General features: G+C 34.0%; 1 protein-coding gene and 1 non-coding gene across 2 annotated transcripts in view; one reads left to right on the top strand and one right to left on the bottom strand.

Moving 5' to 3' along the window:
- CHM (CHM, Rab escort protein 1) overlaps positions 1–20,570 on the top strand; it is an 88,471-nt gene that overhangs the window by 15,683 nt on the left and 52,218 nt on the right. The window contains 4 exon segments of the mRNA XM_003804032.1: positions 998–1,028; positions 1,142–1,224; positions 1,610–1,673; positions 7,393–7,489. Coding sequence (XP_003804080.1) covers positions 998–1,028; positions 1,142–1,224; positions 1,610–1,673; positions 7,393–7,489 — 275 coding nt within the window.
- On the bottom strand, positions 13,631–13,737 carry LOC111721812. Its single transcript, XR_002770829.1, has one exon. It is a non-coding gene; the product is annotated as a U6 spliceosomal RNA (small nuclear RNA).

Here is a 20,570-nt window from a genome sequence, read left to right as displayed (position 1 = left end):
AGGTGTCGCCCAATACATGTGTATTTCTAATAAAATAATTCTGGTACCAAAAGGAGAAGCTGTAACAAAAACAAAGTGAACTTTCCTTAATAAAAGGATATAGTAAATACATAATCATTTGCATATAGTTCCTGGTATTACATACTGGCTTTGTCAGTGCTAATAAGTCCATTTCAAGGATGTCACCCTTAGTCTATTACTTTGGATAATGAGCCCTATAAAGTACATTTATAACTCATTGGACTACAAGGAGATGGATTCCAATTTTCATCCTTTTATCTAGACACATTGAAAGAAGGTCAATGGTGAGTTCCATATAATTCATTGTCTCAACTCAGAATCAGATGACAATCAGATGACAGAGACCTGATGATGTCTATCCATAAGTGTTTTTCTTGTTTGGAAATAGTACTTAAAACAAATCTTTCTGGGGCCATCCTTTGAAGTAAAGTGAAAACAGATATAAAAAGAAGCTCTATCCCTTTTTTTCTGTTTAAAATATTATCAAATGTGTGACTAGATAGCTATTCTTGAACAAAAGAGAAAGCAACACTTAAAAGAAAAATAAAAAGCCTTTGTGGCTTTTACAGGCTGTGAAAGCTACTGACTTTTCTGTTCCTCTTTTCTTAGAGCTAGGGGGAAAATAGCCTATTTTCTGAACAAAGTAAAAGCTTCTATGTTCCTAAGCATTAGGAAGGCTTATTATTGTACTTTAAATAATCATCCTAACTTTATTCTTATTAATGGCATTCAAAAAGCATTTAAGTTGTATTCTAAGTTCATTTTACAGTTCAAAAGATCTTAAAATAGCAACAAGAATATAAATTCTGTAAGTTAGTGTCAGTTATATGTCAGAAAAGGCAGAATAATAGGCAATTTATAAATCTTATTTTTATCAGAAATTGATATTAGCTATAAAACTGGTAGGTGATTATGTTATTTTCTTAATTATTTGATAATTAATACAATTTTCTTGGTATGCTTATCTTCTTTATAGATGTAAAGTAATCATAGATCAGTTTTTTTTTGTTTTTTTTTTTGCAGTTTTTGGCCGGGGCTGGGTTTGAACCCACCACCTCCCGCATATGAGGTCATTGCCCTACTCCTCTCAGCCACAGGTGCTGCCCCAATTATAGATCAGTTTGGTCAGAGAATAATCTCTTAGCATTTCCTTGTGGAGGACAGTTATTTTTCTGAAAATATATGTTCACATGTGTGATACACGTAAGGCACTCCTACATCCATTAGACAAAAGAAGACCAAACTTAGGAAAATGTAGCTGTGTGATTGTGTTGACATTTCCATGTAATTCTGTTATTCAAGTAGCGTACAAATGTATGCCAAACCAAAGATACACTCTCTATCTTACCACTCTTTCAGGATCTGGGTTTGATTTCAAATCCTTTGCTTCAGCTGACATTTGGCTGTAGGTCATGTATCCTTCTTTCATTACCCAAGGAAAGATTAAAGCACAATTTGACTTGTTTGAGGAGGTGACAGTGTTTTCCTCACTTAAATCTTTGAAACATGCCTTCTCATGGTTATGTAGCTATAAATAAAACTTATCCATGAAATGTGAATCACTGCTTTATTGTTTTGTGCATTACAGACTGATCTCAAGGGCAGTCTTCATTACAGATATATATGTACTAAAAATGGATTCAGGCCAACAGGTAAATTCAGTCCTATACTTTAAAACGAAAGTTATATGTATTAAGGTGTACAACATGATATTTTGATATACATATATATGGTGAAATGATTACTACATTCAGGGTAATTATGGTAACAGATGCATCATTTTACACAGTTTCCCTTTTTTTGTGGTAGGAATATTTAAGATCATATAATACAGTTTTATTAACTATGGTCTTGATGCTATACATTAGATCTCTAACACTTATTCTTCCTGAATAACTGAAAGTTTATGTCCTTTAACCAGAATTTCCACATTTTGCTTACTTCCCAGCTGCTGTAAACCATCATTCTACTCTCTGCTTCTATGAATTTGACTTTTTAGGTAACACACATAAATGAGATCATGTGTGATAATATTTATCTTTCTGTGTATATAATGTTTTCCAGGTTCATCTATGGTGCCATAAATGGCAGGTTTTCCTTTTTTAGGGCTTAACAATATTCCTCTGTTTGTGTATGTGTGCCTGTGTACACTCATGTGCTCACACCTTCTTCCCACCATATTTTCTTTATCCTTTTATCTGTTGCCAGATACTTCATTGTTTCTAAATCTTGGCTGTTACAAATAGTTCGGTGCAGTGAACATGTGAATGCAAATACCTTTGAAATACTGAATTCATTTCTTTTGGATATGGATATCTGGAAACAGAACTGCTGGATCATATGATAGTTATATTTTTCATTTTTTTTTTTTTTTTGCTGTGGAACCTTCATACTGTTTTCTGTAATGATTGTACCAATTTACATTCCGACCAACAGTGTTCAAATGTTCTCTTTTTTCTATATCCTCACCAACACTTGTTATTTCTTGTTTTTGTGATGATAACCATATTAACAGGTATAAGGTGATATTTCATTGAATCCTCTACTTCTCAATAAAATAGTTGCTAATTTAATCTACTTGCTAATACGTGTAAGTCAATACTGGGAAAATAAAGTGCATTAAGCCAGGTTTACTAAAGCTAACATGTTACTTATCTGAAACGTTTGTGTCCAGAAGTATTTAGGGTTTACTTTGGTTTTTTGTTTTGTTTGTTTCTTTTTTTTATTTTGGAATATTTGCATTACACTTACTGGTCGAGCATTCCTAGTCTGAAAATCTGAAATCTGAAATGCTCTAATGAGCATTTTCTTTGATCATCATGTGGACGCTCAAAAAGTATTGGATTTTGGACCATTTTTGGGTTAGGAATATTAACATGTATTACTTTCCAACATGTTTTTTAAAAAATATATGAGGGCTTTGTTTTCTTAAGTACTTCCATCTATCGGATCAAATCATCACATTTTATATAGTAGACTTAATTTGTGTAAATTGGGCTATATGCTAAGTTTTGACAACTATTTGTGTGAAATTGAAAATGTATTGTTACAGAAAGGAAAAAAGAGTCCCCAGAAAATACATTTAAAAATCTTGGAGTAAAAGACTTTACAGTAGCCAGCCTCATAGTAGCAGTGATAATACACCATTAGGCTTGGTATGAATGCATTTCAACATAGATTCTTAGTTATGGTATTTGTTCACCATTATTTTCCATTTCAGTACCCTCTTCCTTCTCATCCCCAATTTCATAGGAATGTCATTATGCCTTAGATTTTTCTACAGTTTGATCAGTTAAATTCCAGGGGTATACCCAATTCTCCTTCTTACTATATTTGTATTATGTATCAAACTGACTGATACAGTTGGCTTACTCAGTAGGTGTAACTGTCAATTCTTTATGCTATTGCTAAAGAAAAGCTCCTAAAATTCCTTTAGTTGGAAGTTTTACATAAAACAAAAACAAACACATGAATAGATAAAGTAAATTAATGGCCCCAATATCTATTGCTAACAAATGAACATTATATACAAAAACCCCTACATACATTTGTTATATGTGTTGAGCATCTATACTTTTATTTGACCATTCAGTAAATAATGAATGCCTTTTACCTGCCAGCCAGTGTACTGGTTTCTATGTAGTGGTATCCATGATAGCATCCCACCCACAAGTAATTTGCTGTCTGGAGGATAGGGATACAGACAAATAAATAGCAACTATAGTTCAGTGTGACACATGTGAGCATGAGTGTAATATAAGAAATGGTATAACAGCTGTCATATCACACTGTCCCACAATTACTATTTGACATGTCTGTAACTCCTGTTACAAGTTTTGTGAGTGGTTCAAAGGGTGCCATGGAGGCCAAAAAGTGAAGAGAACAGAGATGATTCTTTGAAGAAGCTCAGCTGTGAGGAGTAAAAGAGACTGGTCTCTGAATAGGGAGGCTGAAGTGAAGAAGGCTTTTCTTTCCTTTAAAATATTAGTACATATTTCAGATGATAGGATGGAGCCCGTAAAGAGGAAGAGGTTGAAGATACCAACGCAAAAAGAGAATGATTGATGGATCAAGGTCCAAGCAGAGGCCAGGGAAGAGTAGATGACTCAGAAAACAAGCAAAAGTGTTGCCTTTAGTCGGGATTAAGACAAGTTGAAACAAGAAGATGAATGCAGGACTATTTATAGATCTGGGAGTTCCCATCTGATAGATTCCATTTATTCTATTAATTTCCAGAAAATAAGGTCATCTCTTGAGAATAGGGATGTGTGAGTGAGTATGAGTCAAATCTCAAGGAAAAATACAAAATAATCTCCGTGAACAGTTAGAGTATCTCATGGTCAGATTGCTGTATAGTGTTAATGGCCCACTTTAGTCAGAAGGTAATGAATCTACAGTGCCATTGATCTGCTCCTATCCTTCCAGCTTACTATCTTCCACCTAGCCTCATAAGGGATCTATAATTCCCTGCCCCTCCATTTCTTTGTAGTTTATCATCTCCCTTTTCCCCTCTTCCTTTTCCCTGTCCTAGACCCCAAGGTGGATCTTCTGAACTATCCTTTCTCCCAACACCCTCAATTGCCACGTCACCACGTCCTTCTACCACATGCAGAGGAAAATATCATTTCTAGGTTAGAGTATAATCTGCAGCTGTATCTCTGATGGCTGCTTGAGAAAATTTTACAACCAAACAGGCACTGCCATAAAGTTATGCATGCCAGCATCATTCAGCTACGCCCTCAAGAACCCACCACCACTGGCTTCTCTTTTCCTTTCCTCTCATTTACTAGTCCAAGTCTTTATTATTTTGATCATGCTTCTCACACACTTACCCTCTCAGATCCCCTACCACCATGACACGGAGTAAAGCAAGGCCGCTGAGCATACACAATGGCCCTTGAATTCCTGCCCTACCACCTGCAACATATGTGTACCAGTCTAGGGACAAATGAAGGTACCCCCCTTGTTGTCTAAATCTTGCCCCTTTGGGAAGTATTCTTTACACACACAAACACACACACACCCACTCTGTATTTCCTTCTCTCTCCTGTATATTCAGCCTCTTCCTACCACTGGCATTTTCCCCTTAACCTGTGTGTATTTACTAGAATTTTCTGTTTAGAAATAAAAATTAAAAACAAACAAATAAAAAACCTATCCCTTTGACTCTGCCCCCATCTCTAGCTAGTATCCAATCTCTCTCTTCCTCTTATCAACATTTTCAAGACAGTGTCTATATTTGTTGCCTCCAAGTCCTTACGTCCCATTATTTCTAAACCACTCGAACCCAATTTCTAATCTCACATATAATTTATCTTGCTGAGTTCATTAATAATTTCATGATAGGATGAGGGAACAATTTTGGGGTCTTTTCTGACACATCTGACACAATGTTATTCCTTTTATTGAAGCTCTGAACTCTTTTGGCTTCCATGACACTGTGCTTTCCTTGTTCTCATGACTCTGGCTGTTCCTTCTCTGCTTTCTTAATGGGCTCTGTTTCCTGTACCTTGTCGTTAAATATTGGGTCTTCTTAGGATTCTTGCCTGAGTCTACAGTATATATTGTTCTTTTAACACTTGCTAGATGACTCAGTGTATTCTCATGGTTTCAACTCTATGTAAGTGTTGGTGACAGCCACTTGTCACTCTCCCTCTCATCTCCTTCATGTTTGTCCTTCTGGCCTACCTATCTTTGTTTTCTATGGGTAATTTTCTTCCTCCACCTTGTGCCCTTCCCTTTCTTTTTAGTTTTGAGGCATAGATAGAACCATGAGACTTTGAGAGAGGAAAGAATAGTTATGGACCCAGGTAAATGGGTTTTATGGATGTGGTATTAGAAGATTGAGGGAATTCTCTTTGGTAGGTTTCGTAATTTCTATGAGGTTTGAGATAGTTAACTTCTTAGAGTTCAGGTGGTAAGAGGTTGCTGAGCATGTCACAGTAAAAAAAAAAAAAAATGATGATAGTTATAGGAACCAAAAAAGTTCTTACTTGTCAATAAAGTCCTTTACTTTTCCTATTATGATCTTATTTTTAGTTATAATAATTTAATTATACACTATTAAATTTCTTGGTGGCTTTTCTATCATAGACAGTGTAAAGAGAATTAAGCATACGAAAAACTCAATTTTTCAGACATCTTGAGATCTAAAGTACATATATAAGTAGGATACTCAAGATTATGAAAATAATTTCTATTTTTGGAATTTGTTGTAGGTGTTTCCTCCGTGAACTGTCAATGTAACATTTCCACTCAAAATCTATCATTGCACTTACAGAGAGTAGTAAAAATGGGGCTTTCCCTTTTGGCAAGTATTTCCCATATGAGAGGATATAATTTCTTGAGACTAAAGATTATTTTGAGGATTAATTTGAAACTTTAGACTCTATGATATGAAAGTTATTTAAAGTATTTTACCCATAAAGCCATATAGCATATTAGTAGGACAGAATACTAGATATCAATTAATTAATAACTTTTTATTTAACTTTTGTGTCTGAGTTTCTAGTTTTATTAATGGCTACCCCTAAATTAATTTGAAATAGCTAATTAGGAAGAATTTCAGTATGTATTTACTTTCCTTGTTTCAATCATTGAGGTGGGCAACAACTTTAATTTTTAGTTCTCTAATTTCAAATACAAAGTATATATATTTCAGAATAAATAAGTTGTAATTGTATTCTTTAGAAATATAGGTTTAATATCTCCTATCTGAAATGCTTAGGAATCAAAGTGTTTTAATTTCAGATTTTTTTATTTTGGATTTTGAAATATTTTAATTGTTGAGGGCTTCTAATCAAAAAATCTGAAATTTGAAATGCTTTAATGAGTATTTCCTTTGAGTGTCATGTCAGTGTTCTAAAAGTTTTAGATTTTGGAGTATTTCAGATTCTAGATTTTCAGGTTAAGGATACTCAATCTGTAGTAAGTGAAGGATTTAATAAATACTAAGGGTATTTGAAATATTTAGATATAGAAATAAATATCTAGATATATAAGATAGAAATATTTAGATATCTAGAAATATCTAGATTTTCAGGTTAAGGATACTCAATCTGTAGTAAGTGAAGGATTTAATAAATACTAAGGGTATTTGAAATATTTATTGTCTATGATAACTTTATGGACACAAGATATATGACGTATAAGTATAAATGATGCAGAAACTACTTACTAAGACATGTGGGTGCATGTTATATGTTTCAAATTCTATTCTAAAATTAAATCCCAACATGCCAAACCTTTTCAGACATCAAGGAATGTTTGAAAAAAAGATACTCAGTTTGGAAGTTAGCAACAATAATGGTAAAAGAATAAAAGTGAGGCCTAACAGTTATGCCTGCCTATTCTGTCTTTTCTGCTTTTTAGATTTCCATTTTGACAGTACGAGCAGAGGAACCAGGATCTTCTGCTGTTCAGGTCATTGAGTTATGTTCCTCAACAATGACATGCATGAAATGCACTTGTAAGCATAGTAGAGTCTGATTATTTGTCTTTTGTGTTTGTTTAGGGAGTAAAGGGGGCAACTATTATAGTTGTCAAGAGTGCACTTACAGAGATTATCTCTTTTTTATTATTTGTAGTAGTCATACATATGTGGTCATACAGAAAGTCATTTCATATTTTCCCCTTGCCTCCAAACATTTCTGTGGCTAAATATTTATAAGCATAAGCATAATTTTTTAGTTATACCAATGAAGGAATTTATATGACTTTCCAATCCTTTCTGTAATTTTTCTTAAGCTTATTGGAAATTTACTTTCACAAAATTTATTTTCTATACTGCTAATTTTCTTTTTTACTTTCCATCTCAGTCTAATTGAGCTACTATTACCAAATACCTTAGACTGGGTAATTTATAAACAACAAATTTATTGGTAATATTTCTGGAGGTAGGGAAGTCCAAGATCAAGGCATCATCAGACTCAGTGCTTGGTCAGGGCCCATTCCTCATAGATGGTGTCTTCTGTGTTTCCTCACATGGGGAAGATGCTACCAAGTACTATTAGATGTCCTTTATAAGGGCACTAATTTCATCTATGAAAGCAGAGCTCTTATGACATAACCAACCATCATCCAAATGCTCTACCTCTTAATACAATGGCACTGGAGATTAGGTTTCAACATATGAATTGTAGGGGGACACAAACAATCAGACCATAGCACCTTTCTTCAAATTCTAAATTCAATTTCTGAATTTTTCCATGTATAAATTTTTTATCTATTTGTTTATTTATGAGAGTAAAGTTAAGGACTATTTTGTCTGTTCATCTGAATATATATATCAAAACTTCTGTACATAGGACTGTTAGCTAGCATATAAGATATTTTAGTAAACATGACTCAACAAGTATACATTACACATCAACATGCCTAGACATAACCTATGTACTGTAGGCATTAGAAAGAAGCAGAAGTTGTGATGCCCGATTGGAAATGTTCACAATCTTATTGCTCACCTAATAGAACAAGGTAATGTATTAACTGATTGCAATACACTATGCTCAGAATTTTATGATAGGTAAAGATGAATAAAATATAAGCCCTGACCTTAGGGAACTTACAATTTAGTTGGACTGATAAGAAAAACATAAAAGTATCTGTAGGAGGAAGAATAAAAAAACAAGTACTACAAGCTGGTACCAAAAAGTGCACGCTAGGGATTCATAGGAAGGAAACATTATTTTCTAGAAAAAAAAAGTTGTTTTGATTATTTAAGCTTAAATTACTTGTTACTCAAAGTACTAACATGAATTTTGAGAATCAGAAGATTAATCTGGTTTGACATCGTTAAGGAAAACATAAAATGGGGAAATGTTAGATCTACTACTAAAAGATGAAAAAATGGTTAAACAGAAAAGTGTGAAGCTTGATACAAGTAGGCATCCTGAAGAAAATTTGTTCAACATAGCTGTAATCCTAAATTTCCATTTGAAAAGTAGCTAAGAGGAGGATTTTCTGCTTTTATAGTGACTTATGGTATAGGCATATCTGTACTATGACAGTTACTGTTATTATTTTCTCTGATTATTTTAACCATTATTTAATGTCTTGTTTATCTGTGTTAGCTTCTTAGATATAAAACTTCACTCATCACGTTTTTTTTAATCATCTCAAGGGTTTTATTAAAAGCATTTGACAAAATTAAATACATTTTCATGATTAAAAATTAAAAAGGTATACATTCAAAAGTATGGATCTCCATTTGTTAATATCTTCTGCTAGTTCTTTTCTTAGGGTTTTATAATTTTCTTTATAGAGTTCCTTAACCTCTTTTATTAGGTATGTTTCTAGGTATTTCATTTTCTTTGAAGATACTATGAAAAATATTGTGTCCTTAATTACTTCTAATCTTGGCAGTTATTGGCGTGTACAAAAGCTACTGACTGTGGACATTGATTTTATATCCTGAGACACTACTGTACTTTGATCACTTCCAGGAATCTTGTGGTTTAGTCTTTGAGTTCTCTAAATATAAGATCATATCATCAGCAAAAAGGGAGAGTTTTACCTCCTCTGTTCCCATTTGGATGCCCTTCATTTCCTTCTCTTGCCTGATTGTATTGGCTAGAACTTCTAACACTATGTTGAATAGTAGCGGCGATAGAGGACAACCTCATCTGGTTCCAATTCAGGAAACACTTTTATACTGCTGGTGGGACTGCAAACTTATACAACCTTTTTGGAAGGAAGTATGGAGAACCCTCAAGGAACTCAAACTTGACCTCCCATTTGATCTTGCAATCCCATTACTGGGCATCTACCCAGAAGAAAAAAATTATTTTTCTATAAGAACACTTGCACTAAACTGTTTATCTCAGCTCAATTTACAATTGCCAAAATGTGCAAACAGCCTAAATGCCCACCAACCATCAGCCCTTCAGCTATTAAAAAGATGGAGACTTAACATCTTTTGTATTAACCTGGATGGAAGTGGAACACATTATTCTTAGTAACACATCACAAGAATGGAGTCACAAGAATCCTATGTACTCAATTCTGATATGAGGACAATAGATGACCTAGTACAAGGTGGGAGTTTCGGGAAAGGGAGAGCAGAGAGAAGGAATGAGTGATGGGGTGAGAGGGACATGGTGTGTGATACACCTTTTGTGGATGGGACACAATTATAAGAGGGACTTTACCTAACAAATGCAATCAGTGTAACCTGGGTCTTTGTACCCTCAATGAATATCCAACAATAAAAAAAAGAATGGATCTCAAAACAATAAGATCACGTAAACAAGCCCTTAGATACCATTATAGTCAACAACAATGACAGTGTTTCATGTAGTATAAGGAACAAGACAAGAAAGTCTATTCTGAGCACTTTATTCAACATAGTACTAAAAGATAGACCCCAAGCAATTAGGTAAGAATAAAAGGCATTAAAATAGGAAAGGGAGAATTAAAATTCTCTGTTTACACATAAGGAACTCTTATATATAAAAATACCCTAGAGGTTATAGCAATTTAAAAAACAGCTACAATAAGCCCACCCAATAAGATTCAAAAACATCAACATACAAAAGTCAATTATATTTTTATACACTAACAATTTTTTTAAAAATTTCAGATTAATATGAAGGTACAAATGATTAGGTTACAATGTTTGGATTTGTTAGATGAATTCCCTGTTGTAGTTTTGGCCCTCATCCAGGTATGCTATATACCATTACATTGCGTCAACTAGGTGAGAGCACACTAATCTCCTTCTACCCCATAACTACCCCTCCCCCCAAAATTGAGTTAAATTGAGATTTTTGTGTGGGTGTTTCTTTTCTATGGGCATGTATTAGTTCTCTCCAAGGGTGTATATTAGTTTTTCTCTCATGTGGGTATATATTCCTCTACTCACTTCATATTAGAAATGAATACACTGAATGCTTGATTTTCCATTCTTGTGATACTGTACTAAAGTGAATGTTCTCCAACTATATCCAGGTTAACATAAAAGATATAAAAATCTCCATCTTTTTATGGCTGAATAATATTCTGTTCAAGTCTCTCACACAGTAATAGATGTCATTGTTTGCTATGTTTTGTTGATTAATTTGAATACTCTATAGATTCTAGTTATTCATCTTTTGTCAGATTCATAACATACAAATGTATTTTCCCATTTCCAAGGTTGTCTGTTTGCTTTAATATTGTGTCTGAAGCTGTGCAGAAACTTTTGAACATAATTAAGTCCCATTCATTTATTTACTTGAGACAGAATCTCACTTTATTGCCCTTGGTAGCATATGGGGTTGGCGCCCTACCCACTGAGCCAAGGTGCCACCCTGTCATTTATTTTTGTTGCCAATGGAGTCTTGTTTGTTAAGTCTTCCCTCAGGCCAATATGATCAGGAGTTTGTACCATGCTTTCTTCTAAGATTTTTATCATTTTGTGTCTAAGATTTAATTCTTTATCCATTGCAAGTCAGTTTTTGTAAGTGGTGAAAGGTGCAGGTCCACTTTCAGTCTTTTACATGTGGTTATCCAGTTCTCCCGGCATCATGTATTGTATAGGAATTCTTTTTTTCTTTTTCTTTTTCTTTTGTTTTTTAGACAGAACCTCAAGATGTCACCCTGGGTAGAGTGCTATGACATCACAGCTCATAGCAACCTCTAACTCCTGGGCTTATGTGATTTTCTTGCCTCAGCCTCCCAAGTAGCTGGGACTAGAGGTGCCCGATACAATGCCCAGTTATTTTTTGGTTGTAGTTTTCATTGTTGTTTGGCAGGCCCAGGCTGGATTGGAATCCGCCAGCTCTGGTATATGTGGCTGGTGCCTTAGCCGCTTGAGCTACAGGTGCCAAGCCTGAATAGGAATTCTTTTCCGCAGTGTATGCTTTAGTTTGGTTTATCAAAGGTCAGATGGTGATGTAAGGTGGTTTCATCTCTAGATTTTCTATTCAGTTCCATATATATATGTCTCTATTTTTATTTCAATACCATGCTATTTTGATCACTGTGGACTTGTAATATAACCTGAATTCTGGTAGAGTGATGCTTCTGCTTTGGTTTTATTACTAAGAATTGTGTTGGATATGTGAGACTTTTTTTTATTACATACAAAATGAAGAACTATTATTTCAAGTTCTTGAAAGTATGATACTGGTATTTTAATAAGGATTACATTAAATCTGTAGATTGCTTTGGATAATAGAGACATTTTAACATTGATTTTTTTTAACTTTCAAATTTATTTATTTATTTTCTTTTTTATTAAGTCATATACACATAGATCATGAATATATTTATGCATATGTGGGGTACAATGTGGTTTTTTTAATACAATCTAATGTGGTTATATCAAAACAATCAACACAACTTTTGCCTCATTCACTTGACTATTGTATTAAGACATTTATGTTCTACACTTGACAAATTTGATGTGTACCCTTGCGATATGCTCCATAGGTGCAGTCCTACCACTTACCCTCTATCTATCAAACCTCCCCTCCCTTTCCACTCCATTTTTCTCCTTCATCCTGGCCTATAGTTGTGTTCTATCTTTCATAGAAAAGTGTGAGTAAATATAAGTTGGTTTCATAGAAGTACAGGATATATTGGATACTTTTTCCTCCATTCTTGAGATACTTTACTCAGGAGAATATGCTCCAGGTCCCTCCATGTAAACATAAAAGAGGTAAAGGCTCCACTCAGATCAGGAACCAGGCAAGGTTGCCCACTATCTCCACTGCTTTTTAACATTGTAATGGAAGTCTTAGCCGTTGCACTTAGGCATGAGAAGGCAATCAAGTGTATCCATATAGGGTCAGAGGAGATCAAACTTTCACTTTTAGCAGATGATATGGTCATATACCTGGAAAACCTCAGGGGCTCAACCACAAAACTGTTAGAAGTGATCAAGGAATACAGCAGCATCTCAGGCTACAAAATTAGTAATCAAAAGTCAGTAGCATTCATATATACCAACAATAGTCAAGCTGAAAAAACAATCATAGACTTTATTCCTCTTATAGTAGTTCCAAAGAAAATGAAATATCTGGGAGTGTACCTAAGGATGATTCCTCCCAGCTGAGAGCATGGTATGTTCTTCCATTTGTTAATGTTTTCTGCTCAGGGTGTTATAATTATCTTCTTAGAAATTCTTTACCTCCATTGTTAGGTATATTCCTAGGAATTTCATTCTTTTGAAAACCACTGTGAAGGGGATTGTGTCCTTGATTTGCCTCTCAACCTGGCTATCATTTTACATATAAAAAGATGATCCCTGATTTGTGGACATTGATTTCATACCCTGAGACATTACTGTATTTCTTGATCACTTCCAGGAGTCTTGTTGTTGAATCTCTGGGGTTTTCTAAGTATAAGATCAGATCATCATCAAAAACTAAAGTTTGACCTCCTCTGCCCCATTTGTATACCCTTAATATCCTTTTTTCATTTGATTGCATTGACTACAATGTCCAGCCCTACCTGAAACAGTAGTGGTGATAGTGGATATTCTCTTCTGTTTTCATTTGTAAGTGGAAAAGCTTTCAGATTCGCTCCATTCAGTATGACATTGGCTGTGAGTTTGTCATAGCTGGCTTCAATTAGTTTAAGAACTGTGCCATCATGCCTATTTTCTTGTCTTGTCTTTTTTTTTTTTTTTAATATGGAATGCTTCATGAATTTGCATGTCATCCTTGTGCAGGGGCCATGCTAATCTTCTCTGTATCGTTGTAATTTTAGGATATGTGCTGCTGAAGCAAGCACCTATTTCCTTAAGTGTTCTTGTCAGAAAAGAATATTTTTATGTGTGCGTGTTTGTTTTGTTGTTGTTGTTTGTTTTTGAGACACAGTCTCACTTTGTCTCTCTGGGTAGAGTGCCATGGTGTTATAGCTCAAAGCAACCTCAAAATCTTGGGCTTGGACAATCTTTTTACCTCAGCCTCTTTTTATTGTTTCTTCAATTTTGGTACTTGATATTGGTCTGTTCAAGAGATCTATTTCTTCCTGGTTAAGTGTAGGGAGGTTTTGTGATTCCAGGGATTAGTTTATTTCCACCACACTGTCAAATTTCTCAGCATAGATTTTTTTTTTTTTTAGTAGTAATCAGAGGTGATCTCTTGTATCTCAGTAGTACCTGTTGTTATTTCCCCTTTTTAATTTCTGATTGAGGTTATTAGATATCTTACTTTTCTGTTTCTAGTTAATCTGGCCAACAGTTATCAATTTCATTTATCTTTTCAAAGAACTAACTTTTTTTTTTTGTTAATTATCTAGATGATACTTTTGTTTTCAGTTTCTTTTATTTCTAATTTCATTTTAGTTATTTATTTTCTTCTACTAGGTTTGATATTGGATTGCTCTTCATTTTCTATTTCCTTGAGATGATTCATTAGGTTGTTGATGTGCTCTTTTTCTGTTTTTTTGGATGTGGACATCTAATGCAATAAATTTTCCTCTTATGTTTGCTTTTGCAGCATCCCACATGTGCTAGGAGATGTTCTGTTTGTATTGATATGAACCAGGGTTGGCTATCCATCCCAAAGGAGTGCATCAGAATCTTTGGCGATGCTTGGGAAATTTTTAGTTATGATATCCTCCAGTAGGGCTTCCATGCCTTTAGTTTGATCTTCTACTTCAGGGATACCTATAATTCGTATGTTTGCACAATTTATGAAGTCCTTTAACTTTCTAAGAGAATAATCAGCTTTTATGGTCTTCTTTTTTGTCTCTTTAAATGCCTGAGTTAGCTCAAGAGCCTTATCTTCTACCTCTGAAATTCTTCTCTCTGGTTTAATCTGTTATTGATAATTTCTACTTCATCTTTAGATTCCCTGAATGACTCCTTCAATTCCTTATGCTCTGGTATATCCTCTCTAATTTCATCATGTTTTTCATTCACTTCAGGATGGTAATTTTTTGATTTTCATTAGGCTGTTATCCAGTTTTTCATCAATTCTTATCATTTTTTCCATTTATACTCTATTATTTCCATAATCTTATATATGGAATATTCTGTGATTTCTGCCTTGTGATCCCTTGGGGGCATTAATCTGTTCTGGTATTTCATATTGGCAGAATTTTTTTGTTGATTCATGCTCATGTGTGTTTTCTTCTTGTTCACTTCCTTCCTCTTCTTTCTCCTCTCTCTTCCTCTTTCTTCTTAATTTTCTTTGTCTCTGAGCTTCCTTGATGAAGTAGCCCCATTCTTTCCAAGAGCAGCTGGTTAGATGTCTTTAGTCTGTTTCTTGGAGCCCTCTGCAGACCACAGGGTGACAGAGGCTGCAGCAGAGACACCAGAGGCCTCCTCATCATGGTTTTTGTAAATTATATTTATTTTATGTTAGTGAATATTCATTTTTTTACATAATCATTTACTACTTGTTTGTTACAGAATACACAAGACAAAATACAAATAGCAAACAATTTTTTCCTTATTATGTTTTTAACAAAGTCTAAAAAAAATGACTAATATATATAAATAAAAGTTAAAAATAATTTATAAGAAAAATAAAGCAGATCATGCCAAGTCTTATAGACAGTAGAAATAGAAATACTTCAAAATCATTCTACTTAGTCTGGATACCCCTGATAGTAAAATTAGAAAGAATATATTATTATAAAGGGGAGATTACAGACATATTTCACTGATGAATAAGGATGCAATATGATAAACAACATATTGACATGTTGAATTAAAAATTGATGTTTAAGTAATGTATGTTGATCAAAATTAAATCCAGTTTGTGTGAAAATTAGTCATTTTTTTTTGCCCAGACCCCCTCCCTCCTTCTCTGTCAGATCTCTCCTTCCCCCATGCCCCACCATGTCATTAATTGTCATTAATTGTCTTCATATCAAAGTTGAATACATAGGATTCTCCTCCATTCCTGTGATGCTTCACTAAGAATAATGTGTTCCCCCTCCATCCAGGTTATTACAAATGCTGTAAAAGTTTCGTTTTTTTTGATGGCTGAATAATACTCCATAGTGTACTTATACCAGAGCTTACCAATCCATTCCTGGGTTGAAGGACATTTAGGCTGTTTCCACATTTTAGCAATTGTAAATTGGCCTGTGATAAACAGCCTAATACAAGTGTCTTTATAGTAAAAATTTTTTTTTCCTTCTGGATAGATGCCCAATAGTGGGATTGCAGTGAGTATTCATTCTTATAAATTTATCTTATAAATTACTTTTCTATTTGACATATCTAATGATCTAAAAATACATGTCACTATTGGCAGTTTGGAAGATGTAAAAAAGAAGTTACCATAATCCTTCTAACTAGAGATGATAAATATTCCTGGTGTGTGGTTCTTTGTCTTTTTTTTTCTTGGTATGTGCATGTATAAATATTTCCATAAAAATAAAATATTGTTTTATATACTGCTTTATAATATGCTTTTTAAGAAAGTATAATATAAAAAAATCTTTTTGTTCATCTGTGATAGCAGATAAATAAATAGCATTTTCAATGATGCTATTTATGCCATTTTTAGCATTCAAATTATGGTAAGGTCTTATTTTTTTCTATAGTATTTGGATGGATTACAACAATTATTGTCTCAAAATTTCCTGTCTTGCTAGCCTGCCCTATTCCTGGCCCTTTGCCAGATAAATCAGGCTTCTATTGGGACATTAGAAGGCTGACTCCATTGGTGTTTCTACCTTGTCAGTTTATCTGGCTCTCAGTCTGAGATATATGACTCTGCCATTTTCTTCTTTTGATCCCAAGATCTCTAGCCACTCTGCTTTCTTCTTTCTACCTTTCAGTGTCTTCTTATGTTTGTTTTATATATTATTTCCAAGATTTTTGACTAACGCCAGGAAAACTTGGGAAAAAAAAATCCTTTATTTCGTTCTGGAAGTTAAAGTCCCAAAGTATCTTAAGTTTTAAAGTTTTAGATAAAGAAATGTCAAAGTCACTCCCCTCCAATGTTGTAACAGTTTGTATATCCAATGGCAGTTTATAAGCAAGCATGTCTGTTTCTCAGATCTTTCAAGAAAATAGGGTATTATCAAAACTCCTTTGCCAATTTGAAAGTTGAAAAATGTTATTTTATTTTAATTTACATTTAATAACACAAATTTGAACATGTTTTCAAACTGTTTATTTGATATTTATACTTGTTTTGTTAGTACTATATTCATTTGTTTAATTGAATTGTTCCTCTTTTATCAACTTAAAAGAGCAATATAAATGTTCAAGGTATCAACCTTTGCTCGTAACTGTTGCAAGTATATTTCTCAGTTTATTAATTATTTTTTAAAATAGTATAGGCCACAAGGCATTAATTTGGGTCTTGGGGATAAGACAGAAAGAGATCAAAGAAATAATTCCTGATCTCAGGAGGCTTTCCATATACTGGGGAAGAGAAAAACAACAACATAAGTAAATAAACAAAAAACAGATGGAGCAAAGCAAAGTAAAGTAAACTCAGGATACAAGCAGCAAGTGTTAAATGGGCGAGAGATCATTGTTGTCTAATTATCTCAAAATGTTTCAAGAAAAAATAGGGGACATGATCCTGGCCTTAAGAATCATGTATAGGTTCGGCGCCTGTGGCTCAAGCGGCAAAGGCGCCAGCCACATACACCTAAGGTGGTGGGTTCAAATCCCCAACCTGGGCCTGCCAAACAACAATGATGGCTGCAACCAAAAAATGGCCAGGCGTTGTGGCAGGTGCCTGTAGTCCTAGCTACTTGGGAGGCTGAGGCAAGAGACTCGCTTGAGCCCAGGAGTTGGAGGTTGCTGTGAGCGTGATGCCATGGCACTCTACCCAGGGGGATAGCTTGAGGCTCTGTCTCAAAAAAAAAAAAAAAAAAAGAAGAAGAATCATGTATAGGGTGGCGTCTGCGGCTCAAAGGAGTAGTGCACCAGCCCCATATGCTGGACGTGGCGGGTTCAAACCCAGCCCCTGCCAAAAACTGCAAAAAAAAAAAATCATATATAAAAACACTTTGGAGCTTAGTATTACTTATAATGATAACATACGTTTTTTATGTAAATTTTCTGTTATAAGTAATATTTTTAAACTCATTTTGTATTGTGGGGGTAAATATATTTGTGTGTGTTTGTATATCCATGTGAATATACATGAGCATACCATTTATAAGGACATAGGAAAAAAATTCCAAAGAGAATATACCAAAATAACAGCAGCAGTGATTGATCGTCTCCAAATGATAAGAATATAGGTAACTGACTTTTAGGTTTTTCTCTTTGTTTACCTTGATTCTCTGATTTGTCTACAATGTGAATAAAAGCAGAAATGTATGCCACAAGGATAAAAGATCATATTAACGACATGTATAATAGTAAAATCAAACTTTTTTATCATAATTTTTACTTCAGATTAATAAAAGGGTAGATAAAATTAGGATATATTGTTTGCATTTGTTAGTTAATATCTGAGTTTTAGTGGAGTACTTCACCCAATAGTTGGGCCATATACCACTACACTGTAGCCATTAGGTTGGAGCTTACTTGGCCCCCATTTCCCTTCCCCAATTCTTGAATTTCATTGGTATTGTTATCCCTATGGAACTATACTTATTTATCTATTAATTTCAAATTAGTATTGAGTACATGGGATGCTTGTTTTCTCATTCTTAACATACTTTACTAAGGAGAATATTTTACATTTCCATCCAGGTAAATACAAAACATGTAAAATCTCCATCTTTTTAGTATATATAAACCACAATTTATTGATGCATCCATACCTCGATGGGGACTTGAGTTGCTTCTCAATCTTTGCAATTAGGAATTGAGATACTATAAAAATTCTAGCACAAATGTTTTTATAGTGAAATGATTTTTTTCCTCCAGGCAGATAGATACCTAGTAATGGGATTGTGGGATCAAATGGAAGGTTCTCCATACTTCTTTTTTAAAAGGCTATACTAGTTTACAATCCCACCAATAGTGTTTAACTTTTCCCTTCTCCTCACATCCACACTAGCATCTGTAGCTTTGAGAGTTTTGTAATGTGGACTATTATCACTGGGGTTAGGTGATGTCTCAAGGTGGTTCTGATTTGCATTGCTCTGATAACTAAGGATGATGAACATTTTTTTTTTATGTGTTTGTTGGCCATCTTTCTGTATTCTTGGGAGAAAGTTCTGTTTGTGTCTTCTGCCCAGAGATTCATTGAGATTTTTTCCTTTTTTTCTTACTGATTTGCTTGAATTCTTTGTAGATTCTGATTATTAGCCCTTTGTTAGATAATATGCAAATATGTTCTCTCATTCCGAATGTTGTCTATTGACATTGTTTATTGTGCCCTTAGCTGTAGAGAAACTTTTAATGTTGATAAGGTCCCATTTATTTTTTGTTGCTCTAATTGCTAAGAGCAGTGGTTCTCAATCTTCCTAATGCCACAACCCATTAATACAGTTCTTGTGCATCACAACCCACAGGTTGAGAAATACTGGCTAAGAGGGTATTCTTCATAAATATTTCCCCAGTTAGATAGTTAAGAGTTTTCCCCACATTTTCTTCTAGAGATTTTATAGTTTTGTGTCTTAGATTTTAATCTTTCATTCAGTATGAGTCAATTTTTACAAGTGGTGAGAGATGTGGGTCCAATTTCAGCCTTTTACATGTGGCTGTTCAGTTCTTCTAACATCATTTATTAAATAGGGGTTCTTTTCTCCAGTGTATGCATTTCTTTGGTTTATTGAAGATTAAATGGTAATATGAGGCTGGTTTCATATCTAGGTTCTCTATTCTGTTCCATAGATCTATATCTCCATTTTAATACCTATACCATGCTGTTTTGATCACTATAGACTTGTAGTATAACCTGAAATCTGGTAACATGACTCTAGATTCTTTTTTTTAATTTTACAGAATAGTTTTGGCTACTTGGTGTTTTTTTCTGTTTCCGTATGAAACAAAAACCTTCTTTTCCAAGTTCTTCAAAGTATGATATGGTGTTTTAATGGAGATTGCCTTAAATCTGTAGATTGCTTTGGATGGTAAATATATTTTAACAATGTTGATTCTTCCCAACCATGCACACATATGTTCTTCCATTTGTTAAAATCTTCTGCTCTTCTGCTATTTCTTAGGATTTCATAGTTCTTTTTTCTAGAGATCCTTCTTTTTATTTCTTACATATATTCCAAAGTATTTCATTTTCTTTGAAGCTACTATGAAGTGTATTGTGTTTACAATTTGATTCTCAGCTTGACTGTTATTGATGTATATGAAGGCTATTCATTTGTGGATATTGATTTTATATCCTTGGGTCTTTTTGTATTTCTTGATCACTTCCAAGCGCCTGTGGTTGAATCCCTTGTATTTTGTAAGTGTAAAATTATATCATCAGCAAAGAATGAAAATTTGACTACTCCTGACTTCTTTTGCATACCTTTGATATCCTTCTCTTGCCAGATTCAATTGAATAAGATTTCCAGCAATATGTTGAATAGTAGTGTCAATAGTGGACATACTAGTCTGGTTCCAGTTCTAAATAGGAATACTTTCAGTTTTACTCCTTTCAGTATGATATTGGCAGTGGGTTTGTCATAGACCGTTACTCTCAGCTTAAGAAATGTTCTATCTATGCCTATTTTTGTAAATGTTCTTA

The sequence above is a fragment of the Otolemur garnettii genome, unplaced genomic scaffold (assembly GCF_000181295.1).
Source record: "Otolemur garnettii isolate 467f Iridium unplaced genomic scaffold, OtoGar3 scaffold00186, whole genome shotgun sequence".
Lineage (NCBI taxonomy): Eukaryota > Metazoa > Chordata > Mammalia > Primates > Galagidae > Otolemur > Otolemur garnettii.
The sequence above is the reverse complement of the archived record's forward strand: the minus strand, read 5'-3'. Positions and strand labels throughout refer to the sequence as shown.